Here is a 20649-nt window from a genome sequence, read left to right as displayed (position 1 = left end):
GCAAGGATGTTGAAAGGACACAAACTGAAGCCCCATGTGCCCAAGCCCACCGGGACTGACTGGATGGACCAAAGCTGGACCCAGGACCAGTGAAATCTTCCTCTTCCCTTTCCCATAATCCCTATACCTCATCCCTTTAGACATAAACTGTTGACCAAGTCTGGGACTAGGAGCGGACCCAGCCACCCCTCAGCTCCTCTCTGAGAAGGAGTCTAGAAAGCGAGGGGGTCTGCTCTGAACCTCCTGACCCAGCGGGAGGGCTCTCCTTATTGTCTTCCCTGAACTGATTCCCAAATAAGCAAGGCCTGTAGTATATGTTTGGTGATGTACGGTTAGCACATGTGATGGTTTACTGATGTGGTTTCATGCCAATTCTTGTTGTGAGCAAATAAAAATTGAGTTTTGTGAGTTAAAGGAACCCTGGTGTCGTTTCAACCTTAATCCTGACCTGGGAATTGGCAAACCTGAGTCATCGTCCTGAGAAACTGGGACGTGACACAGGGCTAAAACCATGTGCCCAGTTTCCCCAGGCCTCGCGCACACACTTTCACTCCAGCCCTGTCTCTGGCTACAACTTTTTTCTTTTGTAAGGAAAAAACCACTGAATCCACTTGTCCCTCCTCCCATGTATTTCTCTGAGTCTCCAAGACTCCTAGCCTTCCCCTGAAGCAAGAACATCTCCAGAGCATCTCCCATATCCCTTTGGAGGGTCCCTGCAGGTTTTATTTTTAGATCCCTTTGAATAGCAGTGCTTTCTTACACTGATGTGGGGCAGGGGGGGAGTTGTTCACCTTCAGACCTTACATTGCTGCAGGGATGTGAAGCTGGTATGACTGATTCACTGCCTCTGCGCTAAATACTGGGATTGTTCCCACGGCTAGCCACTTCTCCTGAACCAGAAATTAACCTCTCCGAGTGCATCAGCTGCACGCCAGCAGCCCCAGGCAGCTGTAAAGGCAGCTTCCATGGCTCCCAGGCACCCTGCAGCACCTCCCAGCCCTGGCCTAGAAGATGATCTGGGAGGGAAAGGGAGACACAGGCAGAGGATCCTTAGGGATGTCCCCAAAAAACATACAAACATGATTCAAAGCTACCTCGTACAGGGCACAGTGCTGGGAAGCGGAACAGGTCAGACCCAACCACATACAAACCAGAACGTGCCCAATGCTAGAGGTGAGCACAGCCTGCTTCTTGCGCTGTGAGACACCTCTTTCTTCTGGGGTGCCAGGGATGGGGGGGGCCATTCTGTGCCCAATCCTGCCCTGGGATGGGGCTCACCGACCCATCACCGGGGGGGGGTGTGGGACAGAGACCCCCATGCTGCTGCAGCTCTGCTGGGGCACGGGGGGCAGCGAGGAAAGGGCCAGTGACTTCCCAGGGTGACACACACTCTGCCTTGCCCATCCCCTCCCTGGAGGGAGAAATCTTGCTCTGGGTGACTCGTTACAGAGGTTTGCACAAGGCTGTTATAGCTGGTAATTGGTGCCCAGGGCTGCTAATTGCATTCTGCCTGTTACCTAACCCGTGACTCATTCCTCCAAGCAGGCAGCCAACCCCCCCAGAGGTAAAAAGGTGGGCTGGGGTGTGCAGGGCAGCAGGTGGATCATTTATGTTTTGCCTTGGAGCCCTCTGCCCCGCTTCTCACCCGTGTCCAGAACGAGTTGAAGCTGGATTTTTGAAAGCCTCAGGGGGAGACAAGATGGATAAAGAGAGGGTCTGGAAGAAGCCCACGAGCAGGCAAGGCAGTGCTGCCTGCTGCTTGGAGAGCTGGGCAGTGCCAACCTGCCTCCCAGCAACCTTCTTTTGCCTTCCCTTCCCTCCGGCTGACAACACTGATGGCCCAGGGAGGTGCTGGGGGACATCCATTTATTTGGAGGGGGCTTGCTCTTACCTACCCTCAGTTTAGGCCATAGGGCTGGAGGGGGGGGGTTGCCAGTGCCAACCGGCAGGAGGAGTTGTGAAGCCCTGAATCAGAGTGCTTCGCGCAGTGTTTTCCCTGGGTACTCAAGCGCTACTTTTTTCCCTGCAAAGATGCAAACTCTAATCTCCAAATCCATGCCAGGGTGGCTGGGAGCTTGCCTTGGGACTTGTCTTCTCATCAGCTCAACAAGAGTCCCAGTTTGTTTGCCTGCAGGGCAAGCACCCTCCCCGGGGCTGGCTGTGCCAGGATGCTCGGGCTGCATCCCCTGGAGTGGATGTCATTTGGGAGCTTTCATCTGGAGCTGTGTGTTACACCAGTTCCCCCCTTCCCTGGGAGGAGAGCTGCATTGCTCCAGGGCAGAGCTGGGACTTTGCTCTACATTTTCCTGATGGCAGGTTAAAATCTTTTCTTTCCTCCCCCTTCACTCTCGTCCTCATAAAAGACACAGGCAACTGGTTTAGAGCCTGAAATAACACCTCACAGGGGACCCGTGAAGATCAGCAAGTTAATCTTTGCTCAGAGCTTCAAAAGTGCATGGCACTAGCAGTGCCCTAATCACAGGGGCAAGGAGGACACAGAGAGGACTTGACTCTGGTGCTTGTTGCCCATCTTCTCCCACTGACCCCAGGATCGGTGGGCTCAGCCCTCAGCCTCGCCTCATGCCCCACGGAGCCTCCCAGAGCCACAGACTCCATTTTCCACTTGCACGCCCCAGGAAAGACCATCTACCACCACAATCACCGCCTCTCCGTGGCGTGGGTGTCCTGGCACCCCTCTCCTATAGCAGGGCTGATAACGGCGATTGATTAGGAGTCAGGATGGTGCTAGGGCAGGTGAGCACGGCTGCTGCTACCCAAACCCTCCGTCTTCCCTCTGCCAGAGTCTGAACACACACTCGGCCCCATGTCAGGGTGAGAACACCCCCAGTGGAGGGGCACAGCCCCCAGCCTCCTGGCAGCGTGGCTGGGCTCAGTCTTGCTGTTGTCCCCAAGGAGGATGAGGTAGCTGACTCGTCACTTCACGATAACCAGGGCATAGAGGGATGTGAAGCTCTAGGGACCTCAGCCAGACACATCAAGTGAGCTTTTCCCTGGCTTTTCTAAAGCAACCTGGCCAACATCAGCTCTGGGGAGAGGCAAGGGACTGAAAAACTGGAGGCAAGTAAAAACAGGAGGGGGCTTGGTCTGCAGCACGCTCAGCCTGTCCTCTCCCCACACCTCTTGCTGCCCTACAACAGCAAAAGCAGTGCTCCCTCCTTCCCCTGGAGGGTTAGGCAGTTGGGTCTCAGCTAAAGGAGGAGAAAAATACCGCATCATGCATCACCTAAACCTTCCCAGTAACACACAAGCCCACAGCCTGCCACCCATTCCCTTTACGAATGGTATTTAATTCTCCTTTATATGCAGTTTGCCAATAAAAGGCTCCATTAATAATTTACAAGCAGTAAAGAGTACAGCTCCTGTAAAATGAGGGTTGGTTGCAAACTTAGTGTCACTCCAGCCGTGGCGGGGCGTTGGCACACGAGCCGTGCTCCCTGTGCCGTGGGGCCGGAGACGAGGTAGACGGGGGAAGATGGGACCCAGAGCACACAGTGCCGCAGGGCAGGGGAGATGGAGGCGATGGGAGAAGGGCTTCAAATGTGCGTGAGATACGGTCCTGCGCAGCCTGATCATCCCACACGGTTCCCCTACATTCCCCATCTGGCAACCTGACCACGTACTGGAGACGAGGGCAGCCCAGGGTGATGGGGAACAGCCCACGAGGGTGTTTTCCACCGTGTCGGTGGAAGATGCGTCTCCAATAAAATACAGAAAGCTCAGATGGGGGAGGCAGCACATGTTACCCCCCGGCTCTTGGTGGCCTCAAGGGGACCAGAAAGGCTACCCCTGGGGGTCTTCGTTGCCAGCATCCCCTCGGGGAGGAAGGACACGCTACCTGGAGGAGTTTGGGGAGGCAGGGACCTCCGCGAACATCTCTTGGGGATGGTAGCTGGCAGTGCCCGCTCTCCTACCCCCAGCTCAGTCGTCGCCCTCCTCGATCCAGAGCGGGCGGGTTTGCTCCTGGAAGATGCATCCCCGAACCACCTTGGGCAGCTCCTCGGCATGGCTCCAGGTGTGGGGTTCCACGCGGGCCCAGGAGCACGGCAGAGTGTGGAGAGCCTGCTCCGCACCACGGCACACCTTCAGCACCTCGGAGTCCCGCTGGCCCACCTTCCCCAGCAAGCTCCTGGGGAAAACACGGGGATGAGCGTTACCCTTGGCACAGAGAGACGGGGTGGCAAAACCAGCCAGGAACTCCCTCACGCGTACAAAAGCCGATTTTCCTGCCCTTTTTCCCCTCACAGCGGCCAACTCCAACACGCACACAGTAAGTGGTCCCACCCCGATCCTTGCCTCTCCCTCTGAACAGAGACAAGGGCTTCTATCTCCTCCCATGATACCCTTCATCCATGCCACTCCGTCTTTTCTTACCTGAGTCCTCTAACGTTCTTCTCAGTGACCTCGACATGGATAACGATGGGGTATATTTCACTTTTAATTAGATCCCTCACACTCTGAACTCCCAGCTCTAGCAGGCAGTGTTTATTCTGGAAGGGAAATTGAATAGATTTACTGATTTAAATAGAGAAAAAATAACCCCAGTCCCTGACAGTTACATTAAATCAAATCCCATACTGTGAAATATCATTGCTTTTCCAATAGTAATTCCATTAAATGTGGAATTTACAGACAGTGCCAAGAAGGAAGGGGAGTATTAAAAAGCAGGGTCACGCACTCCATCACCGCCAACTCAAGAGCCCACTGGACCCCTCACTCCGCCACAGCCCATCTTCACATCATCTTTGTCATCGCTGTCACCCACAGCCCCATGTTTCTCCATCTGCCCTGAGCAGAGCTGTTGCCGCTTTGGCGAAGATGAGGAATGTGAGAGCAGGGAGGTCACACCTGCACATGGCATTTCCCACCGCCTCCCCCACGAATTCCCAGTTGCCATTTCTTTCACCTGAGCTCAACAGAGACTCAGGGGAAAGTCCGTATCTGCTGCTCCACAACCCCACAGCACCTGGACCTAAAACACCCTCTGAATTACACAGCCCCCAAGCAAGCAGCTCTTTCTCTATCCCCACACCACCCTCCCTCTTCCCCCACTCAGGTGTCCCTTCCTCTCCTCCAGCCTGAACGGGGTGCCCAATCCTGACCCTCTCTCCCCACACCAAACAGCTCAGCACCTTCTCCATCGCCTCTCGGATCATGCGGATTCGCCCGCTCTCCCTCTGATCCTGGGGGGCAATTCTAGACGCAGGGTGCTCCTGAGCATGGGTTGCGCTGGGATCCCTTTCTGCCAGCTTCTCTGCGAGCCAAGAGGAGATATGAAAAGGGAAACGTCAGCCCCTTCTCCCTCTTGCATGTACTTTCTACGTCAGATCCCGCACTTTTGCTGCCGCGCTGATGCTTATCGAGTTCAGTGTTTATGGATTCCGGAGAGTGAGTCTAATTATACAACATTACACACTGGCATGGATTTCCTGCAGCATTCTGCGTACAGAACAAGCAAGATATCACAGCTGAAGACACCTTGCAGGGCAAGAGCAGCGCTTGTGTTGCAGTACCGCAGCAGCCTAAGCCAGCTCACAGCCATTATCCTGCTTCCCCACTGCCACGCTGTCCCACCCCCTCCGTAACAGAGTATGGCAGAAAAATAATCACTTTTTTTTTGCCAGGTAGTTTTTCTGCAGGGTTTGTGAGCTGCACAGGCTTGTAGATGGCTCTGGTGAGCGGCAGGGCTGGGGAAGCAAGAGGAGTGTGCATCTCGGCGTGGGAGAGTGGGAGGAAGATGGGCGGCAAGTTGAACCTCCTTTTGTCGGTGACAACTTGAGCCACCTCCCCCTGCTCGGAGGCAGAAGGACAGCACCCAGCAGCGGAGCCAACGCCAGGCGGGAGAGCAGCAGAGAGGTGACGCCGAGACAGAGAACTGGGGGCAGAGCTGGCAGGCCAGTGAGGTCCAGCGTGGTCAAAGCAATGACTGCCAGGTGCCCTTGGTAACTCCCAACAGAAGATGATAAAACGCACGAACACACAGACCTCCCCAGGGAGCCACAGGCTCCGCAGCCCGGCAGGGCTGAAGCAGGAGCTGGGCTTTACCTGCTGACCGCGCTGCTCTAGGCAGCTGCCCATACTGCTGCTGAAACACGAGCAAGGGGCTGCTCGCCCCTAAGACAGAAATAAAGCAACGTATTTAGGAGACGGCATGTTTGGAACTGGGTCCAGAGCACGTTCCAGCTCTCCCAAGCCCCAGGCTGGCTGGGCATCTTCTGCTACCTCTGCCTGGTGGCACAGGTACTTCCCAGGTAGAGCCAGATCCTGCAAAGCCATCCGTTTCCCTTGGCGGCAGCAGGCTCCTGTGGAAGATCAGTTGGCTTATGCTAACTCTGCACTGGCTGGGGAGTGCTCCAAAGGAAAATACGGGAGCGAAGAAAAGAGAAATGGCTCGGGGCTCCCGGATCACCTTCCTTCCCTTCCAACAGGCAAAACTGACAGGGGAGAAGGGAGGTTTTGCCCTCGGTGTAAATTCCCAGCTGCAGTAATGGCTTTGAAGCCTGTCCCCATGCAATGTGAGGGGGGCCCTGCAGAGGGCTCAGTAGGACAGCATATATGGCCAAGTCACTCAGATAAGAAGCCCAGCGGCCAAAATTTGCAGAGCCATCCTTCTTCAGCAAACCAGAGATTTTTCACTACCTCCGTCACCACCCTCCAAAAAAAATAGACCGACTCATTTTTCAGCCCTGCAGCTGGCAAAGGGAGAACTCTAAACACGGGGAAAGGAGAGAGATGGGGAAGGGAGGAAGAAGGAGGAAAGAAGGAGTTGTCCTCTGCAAAAATTCCCTATGGGAGAAAAGCCCTTTCCCCAGCAGCCTCTGGAGTGGTATGTCAGCCTCACGCTGCTGGCAGAAGGAAGGGGACAGCAGCACTAAGGCTGGATCCTCTCATTCCTGCGGAGGAAGAGCCAGTATGAAGTCAACCGGCAGATCCCACCTCACCAGGGACTTCATCTCCGGGAAGAGCCACCCAGAGCAGCAACGCAACGGCCACCGCCACCCACTCAAGGGAAGGGAGAGGATCCCCATGCCCCAGGAGACCAGAAGGGAGGGCTGGCTTCCCTGTGGGCCAAAAGGGATGGGACACAGTTAAAAATAGGAGGGAAAGTCTTGCAGACACTCAGCCCAAAAAGATGACCTGTCAGCAGGAATTGTCTGGGTGACTGAGAGACCCACACACTTAGCTGCTGAGGAGACACCTCATGTGCTTCCCAAGAGTCCCATCAGACCATATCTCATATTTGCAAGACTAAGAGCATCTCTTCCCTGAATTGGGCCGACCAAGACCTCCACAGAAGTGACCTCTTTGAGCAACACCTTAGCTTCCCACTGTATGGCTAAGAAGTGGCAGGAGGTAAAAGGGGAAAGCAGCCCTCAGGAGATTTGTGTGCTTTACATCACTCAGCCACAGGCCCCTAAAACAGCCCTGGACGTATCAGCCACCCATTGCTGCCTACCTCCTGGGCACACGTGGAAGTCCAGGCGAGACGTGGGCAAGTCCAGCAGGTTCCTGATGAGCCGTGGTGCAATGCAGTTAGGTGACAGCACCACAGGACGGGGCTTCTTGACCACCACAGGGCGCACCAGGCTGTAAGGCTTCAGGTTCACGTCTGGGTCTGGAAGTCAGGAATGAAGAAGAGAAAGCCAAAGGTGAGAACATGAAAGACCAGCCTGTCACCGGCCCACAGACCATCCCATTCTTCCTGTACCATCCCTTCATCCTGACTCATGGAGGCACCTACCAACCATCCTATGTCCCAGGTGAGATCCTACCCTGGTTACAACACTCACTCGCACACAGATATTCTGGCTGTAGTCTCCCTTGCCCATTTTCTGGGACTCCCTTGGGTTACACACCAGTTTATTCTCCACAAAGAGTTAGAACCACAGAAGCAATGGAAAGCCCCAGAAAACCCAGGAAAAGCAGCAGGGGCTTTAAATATGCACAGGCTTCCCAAAATCCCGTTAGCAGAGTTATAAGGGGAATCTTGGGCAGAGAGACTGAGGCATCCCAGTTGCCAATGTCCCTTCAGTGCCCACAGGGGACGACGGGGTCTCCAAGGGTGATGGGGCAGGCAGAGGGGTAACAGCTCACCCGAGCAGGGGTCCAGCCACAGCTGCTGAGGGGGCTGCTCCAGGCTCCTCTGCGGTTTGGATTTCACCAGGCGCAGTTGGTCCAAGGCCCGTTTCTTTAGCTGAGGAGAAAGCGAGGGCGATAAGGCTGAGAGCATAGACCATTTCACACACACACACAGAGCTGGCTGCAGAAGACCCGCTGGCAAAGGGGATGGAGGGCACATACAAAAAGCATGGGACCGGGTCTGCCGCCCATCAGGTTCAGTCTGGGAAGTGGGGAACGGGTAGGAAAGCAGCCACAGAGCAGTAACACTGCCTGGGCTATAAGCCCCTGCTCTGCTTGCTAACCCAGCTGCCACCTCTGTACGAGTTGGTTTACCAACAGAGTGGGGCAGATTGCGTGCCAAGGTGGTGGGGTGGCCACAGGCGCACGCACAGCTCTCACTGCTGGCTTCTTCGGCTTACGTTATTTCTGTGGCCCCTCTGCTGCCCAGGCGTCTGGCCCTTCTCCTGGATCTTCAAAAGCTGGTGAGCCCTGAAAAGACAGAGAGCTTGCACTCAAGCAGTTCTAGAGCCCCCAGGGACCATAGCCTGCTGTGATCCTCTTCGCCAAACCTCACAGACCTGCTGAAGCATAGGTATATCAAAGCCCTCTCTCAACCTCCCAGTCTCTCAAGGGCACCCAACCACTACCGCACCGGTCCCCATACAAGACTTGGGCAGCCCACACTATCGAGAGAGCAGTCTGCACCTCTCAGGACTCCTAGGGGATGCTCACCACAGAAAAATGGGGCAGGTACCCCCTGCCTTCCTCCTCACCCTGGTTACCTGCTGTAGTTGGGCACTGTCCCCTTGTCCAGGTCCCGCATGGTCAAGGGATCGACGCGGGAGCAGTACCACTCCAGCCGCCCTTTGTGCATGGTGTCCGTGACATGGAGGATCTCCCGACACTTGACACAGAGTGCGTAAGGGTCTGACGGCTCCAGGAGGGACAGGTTGGTGCGTACATAGAATGAGTCTCCAGAAAACTTCCTCCCTTCTTCCAGGGCTTCCCGCAGAGGCTGGTATCCTGGAGCAGGAGATATAGGTCACCATAGGCAGGGACACAGGAGACAACCGTCACCGATAAGATAGCCAAGTCCCCAGCACAGCTGTGATGCTATGGATTGGGGTCGGGGGCGCAGAGGAGGCAAACAGACAGAAGGTCTGTACCTCCATCCCATAACTCAGAGGATGCACAAGCCACACCAGACAGGGAAAGCTACTGGAGCTACGGCCAACCCCTGTGTCAGACATGGTGGCCTAGGACCAAACAGGAGAGGAGAGAGAATAACTGAGATTTACCTCCAGGGCTGGACGGAGGGTCTGGAAAGGGAGGCAGAGAGCTCAGGCTCAAAGGAGACCCAGTTGCCAGGGTCTTACCTTCCAGGTCCAGCTGAAAGACGAGACTAGAGGGCTCATCCCAATGCAGCAGGCTCAGGTAGGCGACCTCCCGCGTGCAGTTTTCCAGGGAAAGCACCTCTTCCTTCAGCGACGGCACCCTCAGCTAGCAAGGACCCGATGCTGTTAGACCTAAGGGCTGGAAGAGCGGGGTCTCCCCCAGCTCCCTCACCCATCAGGGTTACACAGGAGACATTACAGAGCGAGGCAGGCCTGGGGAAAGCTCTTCCTGAGGACAAGGCAACCTCAGTCTGCCTCTGGTTCCCTCCTCTGCCTCTGAAATACCTGCTGCCAGCCACCACCCAGTCCAGATGCTGGGCTGCTGCGAAAGCAAAAGTGCGTGCATGAACGCACGTGGGAGTGGGGACAGGAGAGCTGGGGGTTTTTCAGTTACAAGTGGGATATTAAATCAAGTAGTGTAGCTGTATTTCAAGTGGTGTCAATTCTTGCCAAAACAAATGCCCTTCCCTCCCTCCAGGAGCTTTCTTCAGAGCAATTATTCTTTATAGCTCAGGAGGGTCACAAAGGCCTGAGAAATCTTGCTCCAGAATTGATTGCTTTGCAACAGGCACGTGCGGGATGCAGGATGCAAAGTGCTCTGATATACTACAAGGTGACAGACAACTCCAGGGACACATAGCCATATTGCCGTCTTAATTGTGTGACTGCTTTTTGTTTCTCCCCTCCCACAGCTGAAGGAAGTGTTTCAGAAGGTCTTAGCATTTTTACACGCACAGGTACACTCGAATGCCATGAGACCTGGATGGGTGTTTGTGCTGCATAAAGCTCTAGGCAGGGAGCAGTCCTGGGAAACAAGAGAAATTGAGGTGGCCTTCAAGCTGGGCAGAGGTCAGCTTGCACTAGGGATCACTCCACGCTCCCTGCATCATCCCACGCGCCTTGCAAACCCACAAAGTGAGCCCATTCCCGGACTCACCTCAATGAGCCGGCACCCTTCCCTGAGTCCTGCATCCTCGACCTGTGAGCCTGGCTTCACCCACTGGACATAAATCCCTGTCCTGTTCCCTCCAAGGATGGAAATGTCTGCTCCGAGCCTCTTCTCCTGGGGTGAGGGGTTGCTGGGGTGACCCATACTGGTGAGCTGTACCACCAGTGACCTGGCAAGGAGAAATACCAAGACCAGCAACTGAAGTTTGCTGCCTTTTCTAAGAACCGGTCCTCTATGCCTTGCGTCCAGCTACAGGGTGTTTATTGTACTGAGCACTGCAGTACAGAGCTTGTCATGCAAAGCCATCACCAGGGCTCACGCACAATTCTTATGAACCCCCACAGACCCTTCCATCCCACCAGCCCCAACATCGAAGCCAAGCTGGGCTCCCATAGTCCTGTCCCTACCTAGACAGATGTGTATCCAGCCCAGGGCAATATCCCCACCCCTGCCATAACAAATGGGACAGTGCAAAAAATTGGAGTCCTTCTAGGAAGCGAGGACTATAGGATCTTCATTCCTCTCCTCTCCCACTAGTGAGAAAACCTGCAAAGGGGAAGGCAGAAAGGAATAGCCTCCCAAGCGTGGTCCCCCAGCACCACAAAATGTCCCCCCAAGCAGCCGGCTCAGAATGCCTAGCTCAGAGAGCAGCAATCACCTCCTGGTGACCTCCTCACGGCTGGGAAGCGCAGACAAGCAGATCTCCGACTTCACCCTGGCATAGGTCCTACTGGAAGAAGAGGAGAAGGCCCCGAGAGAGGTGCTAGCAAAATCACTGCCTAGGAAAGAGAGCAAGAGGGAGACGGGGCACATCACCTCTCCGAGCGCTGCAGGGAGCTCACGTTCTTGGGGTGGAAAGGGTCTGTCACCCCTTTCTGGGCATTTTCTAGCATCTGACTGGGAAACTGAGGCTGCAGAGAGGCTTTGAACGGTCACCTCCCTGGAAAGGGTTTCCCATGTCTCCTGAGAACAAGCAAATCTTTGCTCCCTTCATCAGCATTTCGGTCAGAAGGCAGTAGCAGCCAGGGTCACCTGGATGTGCCCAGAGATCAGCCACCAGCACCCACCACAGGACCTGCCAGCACCAGAGCCCCACTCCAGGAGACTTACAACCCATCACCAAAGTAGTAGCGGATGAAGGGAATATCCAATAACTCCCCAGGGCAAAGGCATTTCTCTCTTCTGTTACCTACTCCCCCAACTCCACATCAAGTTCTCCATCAGTGCAGCTCTCCACAAATTAAACAGAGCTGATGTGAATAGCTACCTGCTATGCAGAGGAAAAGCCAGCTTTTCCAGCTGCTGTGCCTGGCAAGGCACGGGGGGGGACATGTGGGTCCGTAGCACCCTCCTACGAGTGCAGAGCCCTCACAGTGAGCTGCACAAACCAAAGGCATGAGGGAGGGTCAGTTGTCCAACCCCTCCCCCCACAGCCACCACTTCTTTTTATAGTTAAGCCCTTTGGGGAAAGCCCCCACCCTGGTACCTGTTGCATCTTCAATGCTGCTAAAGGAGCCACAGGACAAGCTACAAAAGAGACACAAAGGGGAGCTGTGAGGCAGCAGCTTTTCCAAAGCCTGTTTGTATCCCATTCTCAACCCCATCCCCACAGCCTTCCGCCACCCCCGCAGAAGCACCCCCCCAGCCAGCACACAGCCCCTAGCCAGCCTTCCCACTCTCAGTTCCCACTTCAGGTTCCTTCCTCTGCTACCAGACTGCTCTCCCTAGCCCCCACAAGTCCCACAGGGGAGACACAGACCCAAGCAGCACCCCAGCGATCACCTTTTGTAGGGCATGCACCTATCTTCCCGCTGCCGACGAAGGATGGAGCCGATGCAAGGTGGGAAGGGGAAAGTGGAGAGGCGGTTGATATCCTTCTCGCTGTCAGGAGTCACCTCCTTGGGCAGAGTGAAAGAGAAATGCCTATTAACACCAACACCCAGCACCACCTCTCCCCTCCCTTCAGGCCAGGTTGCAAACAGCTCCTTGGGGACCACATGCCTCTTCAGGGACCATCCACATCCCAGGGGCACCTTGTTTTCCCAAGAGGAGAGCATGGATGGAGACGCATGATACCGCATCCCCATCTTTTTGCAATGTACAAGCTGTGGGAGTAGAAGCAGATGAAAGGAATTTCCAGTCTTGTCCTTATATCTCACTTTTAGCCACCACACACACAAAGGTGTGAGTAACCTGTGGGACTGCCCATTTTAGGGTGCTCTAGGATGAGAGGTCAAAGAGTCAAAGGAAAGAACCTGACTCCCTTAAAAACAATACGATGCTGCTACAGGATTCAAAAGAGATAGGATTTAGCCCGCAGCATGTGTAGATTAAACAGCTTTTAGGGGAGGATAACATCTTACATGAGGCTGTTGATTCCTAGGGCGTTATATGGGATGAAGAGGGTTTCAATTCCCCCTCTTGCCCACCCAGCTAAGCGCTGCACACTTTGGTGCAGCATTGACTGGTTTGTCAGAGACTGAGAGAACTAAGCTTTGCATCTGGGATCTGCTCCCACCTTACACACCGCTCCATACCCAGTCTCCCACCAAGTCACAGGCCCACAATGAACCCACTCCAATGCCTCTGCGCCCTTCTCGAGCACCGTGGGTCCCTGCTGCCCTCGGCTCATGGTCAAGCACTCACCATGCTCTGAATGGCCGAATCTCCTGCGAACGGGATAACAGAGACCCCCAGTGCATCCACAAGCCCAGCCTCGTTGTCTACGAGGCTCCAGGTGCTGCTGAGGTTGGAGCAGAGGGAGTAGGAAGAGCTGCACATCTGGGAGAGAAGGGACTCCATCATCCCACTGTGTCCCCCAGAAATCAGTCCTGAGCCCTCTGCCTTCTCTGTTCCCTCTTCTTTCTAGCCACCCTCACCTTGCCCAGGCTGCGGCCGCCTTGGCACCGCTGCAGCTGTGCCTCCAGCGTGCTGTTCAGCCCTTCTGCCTGGCTCAGCTTGCTTAGGAGCTCGTCCCGCTCCTCCTCCAGGGCCCGCACACGTTTGCGGTACTGGTCCTTCTCGATCAGGCCCTGGGAGTATTGTAGCTGCACCCCATCACGGCTCTGGATTGCCTGCAAGGAGCCAGGCTGAGAGTGAGAAAAGGCAGAGGACTGCGCTACTAACCCCTACCTCCCACCCTGGTGTGGATGGAGAAGATCCGCTGGGGAAGGAGTGGGTATCCAAAGCAGAGACAAAAGCCCTGGTCCTGCTGGGAGGTGGAAAGCCAGTGGGAAGAGCAATTTACCTGGTCCCGCTCTTTTTCGATCTCCTCCAGCTGCAGCAGCACCGTGTTCATACGATGCTTGTAGAGATCGCAGTCCTTCTGCAGAGTCCGGTATTTCAGCTGCAGATCTTCCACCTCCTGGAGGTACTGGCAACAGCGAGCGGTGAGCATTAGCCCTCCTGGAAGCAATTGCTGTGGTTTCCCAGCCCCTTCCCTCCCCTCTCTTCCAGGCCCCGCTCGGTGTGTGGGGACAGGGGTGGTGATGGATGCTCTACCTTATCCCTCAGCTCTTCAGCCCACTGCAGCTCGTTCTGCAGGGAGTTGAGTTTCTGGCAGAGATCCTGCCGGTCATCTTGGGCTTCCTTCCAGTCGTGCTCCAGGATATCCAGCAGGATCTGCTCCGAGCCTGGCACTGGACCCTCACCGGGCGTCTAGGAGGCGAGAAGGTACCGTCACTGCACCACAAGCACCGAGGGAGCACCGGACCAGGGCAGTGACAGGCAAACTGGCACGACTGCCGTCATCACTCCTGCTTTAATCTACTGTGCGCTCCAAGGCACAAAGTCACACTTGTAAGCACATCCGAGAGCCACGGAGCTGGAAGCAAGGACCCATCACTACCCAGAAGCAACGGCAGCCACCACAGCCAAGCGATATCCTCAGAGGAAGGGGCAGGCCAGCCCAGGACAGTGATTTCCCCCATCTTCCCAGTACCCATGTCACCAGCACTGGGGATGCCCCAGGAAAGGAGGTGACCCGGAGTCTGCCCTGTCCCACCAGGTACCTGCAACATGCCCTGCAGCTCCTGCAGCGATGCCGTGAGCCGCTGGTTCTCAGCCCACAGCTCAGACACGGCGTCGGGGTGACCCCGCTCCTCCGCCTCTCGCTGGGGCGGCGCAGACGCCTGTTTCCGCAGCAGGCTGCACTCCTCCTCTAGGCTGGTCACTTTGCATTTCAGCTGGTCCACCTGCAACCCAGGGAAGAAAGATAGTCTGACACACACGGCCCTGCACCTCTGCCTTAGTGGGAGAGCGAAGCAGAGAGGACACTGGGCAGAAAAAAGGGTCTGGAGGCAAGAAAAGCGAGGGCTGGGCAACCACATGAAGGAGAATCCTACCGTTGGGCCAAGGTTAGCACAGCTGCACACAAAAGCTTTGCCCTGCAGGGCAAAGGAGGAAGATGCACTTGCGTAAGCGCATTCAGTCTCAGGATCCTCTCTCGGTGCAACAACTTTCTCGCTATCTTGGGGCATCCCCGGTACAGCTGGCCTTGAGCCTGGGTGGACCAGGGACTTCTGGGTTGAGTCTCTCAAAGGCTTCCCGGCTTCTAGAACAGCTGAGAAAGAAATCTGCAGCAGAAAAATCCACTGGGGGCTATCCAGTGTGGGGAGGTCACCTCTAGCCTGGGAAGCATTTGAGGCTCAAGCTGCCGGAGGCTGCGGGGTACCACAGATGCATCATCACACCCTGGGCTGCTCTCACACTCCTCCACCAACGTGTCACTGGAGACGGGGGAGGTCAGTTACTTTCGGGAGTAAGGGAGGTCCTCACAGACCTGTAACGACTGATGAGGTTGATCAGAGAAGCACAGTTTCCCAGCCAGGTAAGGCTTTGAGAGCAAAACAGGGCAGGGGAAACCTATCAAAGCCACTGAGCGCTAAGCAGCACCGCCAAAATTGCCAAGGAGGGAGTCAGGAACTGGATTACTTCTGCAAATCTGCCCAAAAGACCTAGAATGACTTCCAGGGACCGGTAACTTCCAGACCCTGAAGCCAGGAGGTGAAGGCAGGCTGGGACCTGGTGGCCCACCCTGCTTCCAGGGGGATTTCTCCACCCCACAGTCACCTGCAAGCAATTCGCCTCCCTGCTCGGAGGAGACCCAGGGGAGCTGGCATCAGCAGGAATACCAGATAAAAGGTAGGGGAGGATCCCAGGGCTGTTAGAGCAGGATGAGGAATGAAAGGTAACCACGGGGCTGCGCGAGAGGTCCAGGCCCAGACTGGTGGGAGGAATGCCAGAAGGCAGCAGAGCACTGAGGAAACTGATTTATTAATAAGTTCCAGGTAGGGCTGTCCTTGCCCAGGCAAGAAATGGGTGCGTGTTTGCTGGAGGTGAGAGCTTGGCAGCTGGAGCGCAGCGTCATGAATTCCTTCAGGTATGCGGGGCATGAGTCTCCCAAACGTCATGAGAGAGACGAGGAGGTGGTGGGGAGTGGCGGGGGGGGGATGGACTCTGGGCTAAAATGCTCCTACGAGCGGCAAGGCAGGCTGGGCAGCTCCAGGCAGCCCACACGCACCCAGCACCCCGTGTGCGGGTGGCTGCGCAGCCACCATCCTCACTAGAAAGAGGAAAACACAAGCCCTTTCCCGGGGAAGGAGTAAATAGAAACAGGCAGCTTGACAGAACTGGCTGCCTTCTGCATGCCTGTGCTGCCTGGCGCCCATCGGCAGAGCGGGCAGCGCAGGGCAGCGAGCGCGTGTGGGAGCAGACGGGGCATCTCCTGGTACCAACGGCCAGGCTGAGAGAGCCGAGAGATGCTGGGCAAGGCATCACCCCCGCCATCTCCTCTGAGGGGTTGGTTCTAGAGCCGAGAGATGCTGGGCAAGGCATCACCCCCGCCATCTCCTCTGAGGGGTTGGTTCTGGCTCCTCTAGGTCACATATCTCCAGCCGCAGCAGGAGCTGGTGATGTCTCTCCAGCTGCCCCAGGGCAGCAGCAAGTCTCCCATGCCATGCTCATGACTTGGATGCTCTGCCCTGCTCAGGGCATGCTCCCTATCAAGTGCAGACACCCCAACACGTGTCCCACCTGCCATCAGCTCCTTCACGCGCCTGGGCCACCACACGTGGACACCCACGTGCATCCCTGGCCGTCAGACCCCCACGGTCTCTCACCGCCGGCCCCCCGCGCTCCCTGGGGCCGTACCACCAGCTGCAGGTCCCGGCTCCGCAGCACGGCCATGTTCTTCTCCTCGCAGAGCTGCGCGTAGCGCATGGCCATCATGTAGTTCTCATCCTTCAGCCTCAGCAGCTCCACGCTGTTGGTGTCCCACTCCTCTCTCAGCCGCTGGCAACGCTCCTGCACCTTCAGGAGCTCCTGTAGCTGCTGCTCCAGCCGGGCCTGCTCTTGCTCCAACGCCTGATTTTTCACCTGGAGCTGATGCTCCTTCAGCAGGTGCTCCTTCCGCTGAGCCCTCACCTTCTTCACCTCCATCATCAGGAACTGAGTTAGTCCCTCAGGGCCTTCCTCATCTGTGCGGGAGACAAAGGAGTATCAGGTCCTGGCTGCTGAGACAAGGGTAACCCCCCCCAAAAAAGCAAGCAACCCAGTGCTCTGTTTTCCATCAAGGGGTGCCAAGCTCTCCTGTGGGTCTGCAGCCCCTCTTGTCCCAGGCTTACGGCATGACGGTCCGTCACACACGTACATACGGCCCCTTCCCTTCCAGATCCAGAGTGCAGAGCTGTCAGGGCTCCTCACACACAGGTGGCGTGAACCAGGGTTTTATACACAGATTTATGCAGACTTCTGGCCCTTCCCACGCAAGCAGCAGCTGAAAGGGGGATGAAGCACCTGCCCCTACCCAGGATCATAGAGCAGCGCTGGGCTGGCTCCCTCCCTGTTAGCCGGGTGTAGTGCTCCGGGTAGTAAAACTCTAAAGATTCCAGGAAGGCTTCATAGCCTCTCTTCCCACGGCGCCGGAGGATGTCCATCAGATAACCTGGAAAAGGGGATAGAGAGCTAGGATGAATTCCCTGCAAACCAGAGAGAAAACAGTGTAGACCAGCTTCGTGATATGAAAGAGCATCGCCACCAGTTCTGCTTCCGTCCACAAGAACGGGAGTGGCCGGAGGAGGGAATGGGGTGGGAGCACTCCCCCTTTCCCCCAGGGGGAGGCTCACAGAGGACGAGATGGAGATCTGGCTGCAGAGCATCCCAGAGAACAACAAAGCCAGGGCAGCGCTGCAGCAAGAGCGACCAGGAAGCCACACCACCACACGCTGGGTAGCATCCACTGCGTGTCAAAACCAGGCTGTCCCCCACAAACCAGGCCCATCTAAGCGCAAGTTTGTGCTTTCTCCCACCTGTCTGGTTGCTTTTGCAAGGGAATCGGCATGAATTCAGCACCTCCTCCTCATCCTGCTCGTCTATCACGCGGCACTGGCGCAGGTATGGGGTGAGCTTCGCAGGGTTCAGGGAGCGGGTCAGCTGGTGCCGCGCACTCTCAATCTTCTCCCAGATGCTGTCTTCCTCTTCCTCCTGCTCCGAGAGGCTGCAGGCTTGGAGAGGGGCATTCTCCAGGGCTGGGAGGATAAAAGGAAAGAGAAGGTCTGAAGAATGATGGAGGAGCACAGGGTAAAAGGCATGAGTAGGTGTGGGAGAACATGAGTCGAGGTATGGTCCTGCAAATGATTCAGTAGTGTTACAAATGGGACTCATACATCAGAAGCCATTTTACATACAAATGGGTCCAGCAGGATCTTGAGTGCCCACCCACAGCCTTGGCTATGCAGGAGGCAGAAGACAGTGGTGCATAAAGGAGTTAGGAGTATATACAGTAGGAAGACTAGGGAAAATGTCATCTTCATCCCTGAAGCACACTTAAATTCCCTCGACCATCACGCATCTTCCCTTTTTCCCCATTCCTGAGAACAGGAAACTCTCAGGAGCAAGAGTTTTCACAGCCTGGGACATGCTCTCTCACACTGGGGTCGGAAAGGAGGGTTTCCCTGCGGATCCATTTGCCCTGGGCATGTCCCAGGCGTCAGTGACCAAACTGAAGTTCCCAAGGGCACCGTCCCATGGAGCACCTTGGCTACAGGCACTGGAGCCAAAGGGGAATCGCAGAAGCATATCTTCCATGTATCTTCCACACATCCATGTGGAGCCCTGGAAATACGTAGCAACAAGGCAATCCCTCTGTCAACCAAATAAAGCAAGAGGGACCCCCTGAAGTCAATAGACTGAAAACTCTTGGAGCAGTGGTGAACCTGCTCCATTAAGTCCTACAAGCTGTGATGAAGCAGGTATGTGCAAGGAGCTCTCTTCCCAGCTGTGTATCAACTCACCCAGCATTATCTATTTTCACTTGAGAAACAAAATCTGCTTCCCAGGCCAGCACAAATCCTTTTAGCTGGCAAGGCAAAGCACAGCAAAGATCTTCTGAGACCTAGAAGCCATCCCTCCTCCCCAGTGCGCACCGTTACCTGCCGCTCTGGTGCTGGCATCGAGTGCAGCTTCCCTACCCCAGCCACGCAAACACCCCCAAGGGCAGTGTAGAGGTTCATGATGCATGAAGGCAGAGGGAAGGAAATCTCCCGCTCTTTTTTCTTTGGGGTTTTTTTTTTCTTTCTTGTGGTAAGAATGATATCATGCGATTTCAGACAGCCAACTAGCACAGCAAGGAAGATGGCTAAGAGCGCTGTGCAGAAGTTAATCCTCCAAGTAGGAATATGGGAGGCTCAGGGTCTGCTGGATGAAGGATAACAGGAAAAGAGAATTGTTGAATCCACAAAAGATACTTAAGTGTCTCATTTCCAGCACCAAAGGGCTTAGGAGCCTAAATACCGATACAGATCTGGATTGTCCTAGGTTGAATAAAGAAAACAAACTGCGTTTCTTGCAGAAACTGATGTCTCTCATTTGGGACAGGTTCGCTTGCCACAGGGACACAAGTATGCAGAAGGAGGACGCAACAGCAGGTCACAGAATTTGCGCTGGTTTGAGCTCCGCTCCTCGGCAGCAGATTTATGCCTTTAAATCAAAGTGCTTCTCTGAGCAATCCAAGCCGGCTGTGCGAGCGACTACCAGACAGAGAGAGGGTGGAGGGCTCTGGGAGCTGCCTGGGCTACTTCTGCCCGGGGTACCCCTCCTCCTGCCCCGGGGACCCCTCCACCCGCCCGCCGCGGCCCCCCCAGGCCGGGGGGGAAAGGAGACAGCCCTTCCCCTTTCGGCCAGCCCGAAGGCGCCCTTCGAGGAATGGCGAGCTGGAGGCCAGCCCTGAGGAATTGGCTGAGGAAGAGGAGGAGGAGAAGAAGAGGAGCAAACACCCCCCACACCACCCCCCCCCCCCCAAGCCCATGCGAAACCCGCCCTCCCCGGCGCTTAGATAGCAGCCTGCGGAGGAGAAAGGGGCACAGCAGGGCTTCATCGCCCCGAAGGGTTCCGCAAGACCCGCTCCCCACCGGGGGTTCCCCCCTTACCGGCCATCCCCAGCGCCGGGCGGGCTGCGCCCCGCTCCCCGCTCCGCTCCGCCGCCCGTCTCGCCTCCCCGGCAGGTGTGTCCCAGACGTTCTCCCCACCCCGCCGCACCTTCCCTCCCTCCTTCCCTCCCTCCTTCCCTCCTCCAGCCAGCTGGGAGGGAACCGGCAACCCCGTAGGCAATGCAAAACCCAGCCCTGCCCGCCCCCCCCCGGGGGGTCGCGGTGACGCCGACCACCGGCAACCCGCCCCCGGAGCTGCTGAGACCCGCCGGCTGCTCCTCACCTGGGCGAGCTGGGGAAAGGCTTTTCCCTGCGTGTGTCCCGTCTTTCTCCTCTTCCTCCCCCCCCCTCCTCCTCCTTCTCCTCCTCCTCCTCCTCCTCCTTCTCCCCCCCCTTCTTCTCCCCCCAGCCCCGGGCTGGAGCTGCTCCCCGGAAGGATGTGGCTCGCCAGTGACTTCTCTTCCGAAACGCACCCGGCTTCACCCCCCCCTCGCCAGACCGGCGGGGGAAGGGGTTACCCGGCTTGACCTCCCAGCCAGGACCCGGCTCCCCGGGGCCATGGAGGGGGGAAGAATCTCTGCTGGCAGGGTGCAGCCTCCCCAGCTCTGCCTGCAGAGAAGAGGTGCAGAAGGACAGAAGGAGGAGGGGGTTTTTTGGGTTGGTTTTTTTTTTTTTGGTTCAAGGGCTTCAGAAAGGGTAGCCTGGCTAGCCCAGGTGCAGGGCTGGTTCTGGATGGAGCTGG

At 56.3% G+C, this 20649-nt stretch overlaps 1 protein-coding gene across 1 annotated transcript; it reads right to left on the bottom strand.

Annotated features, from left to right (window-relative positions):
- Positions 1-274: 274 nt before the first annotated feature.
- Positions 275-19971, bottom strand: CARD10 (caspase recruitment domain family member 10). The gene is made up of 21 exons (XM_069807292.1): positions 19908-19971; positions 17790-18008; positions 17288-17425; positions 16633-16958; positions 14493-14675; positions 13984-14139; positions 13730-13855; positions 13362-13556; positions 13129-13263; positions 12265-12380; positions 11969-12009; positions 11141-11261; positions 10471-10651; positions 9516-9639; positions 8922-9162; positions 8559-8628; positions 8113-8212; positions 7475-7633; positions 5151-5272; positions 4393-4508; positions 275-4147 (listed from the first exon to the last, which is right to left on the bottom strand). Exons 1-21 carry the CDS (start codon positions 19912-19914, stop codon positions 3940-3942), a joined length of 3084 nt encoding a protein of 1027 aa, XP_069663393.1. The 5' UTR covers positions 19915-19971; the 3' UTR covers positions 275-3939.
- Positions 19972-20649: the final 678 nt, after the last annotated feature.

This window comes from Haliaeetus albicilla, chromosome 19, assembly GCF_947461875.1.
Source record: "Haliaeetus albicilla chromosome 19, bHalAlb1.1, whole genome shotgun sequence".
NCBI classification, from domain to species: domain Eukaryota; kingdom Metazoa; phylum Chordata; class Aves; order Accipitriformes; family Accipitridae; genus Haliaeetus; species Haliaeetus albicilla.
This window is presented reverse-complemented; position numbering and strand designations above follow the sequence as displayed.

What these genes read in the sequence shown, in the direction of transcription:
- CARD10 (XM_069807292.1), bottom strand. An exon ending in TTGCAAAAGCAACCAGACAG is followed by an intron (nt 17,426 to 17,789) that starts GTGGGAGAAAGC and finishes CCCCTTTTCCAG; the next exon opens with GTTATCTGATGGACATCCTC. An exon ending in GTGGCTGGACCCCTGCTCGG is followed by an intron (nt 7,634 to 8,112) that starts GTGAGCTGTTAC and finishes CCTGACTTCCAG; the next exon opens with ACCCAGACGTGAACCTGAAG.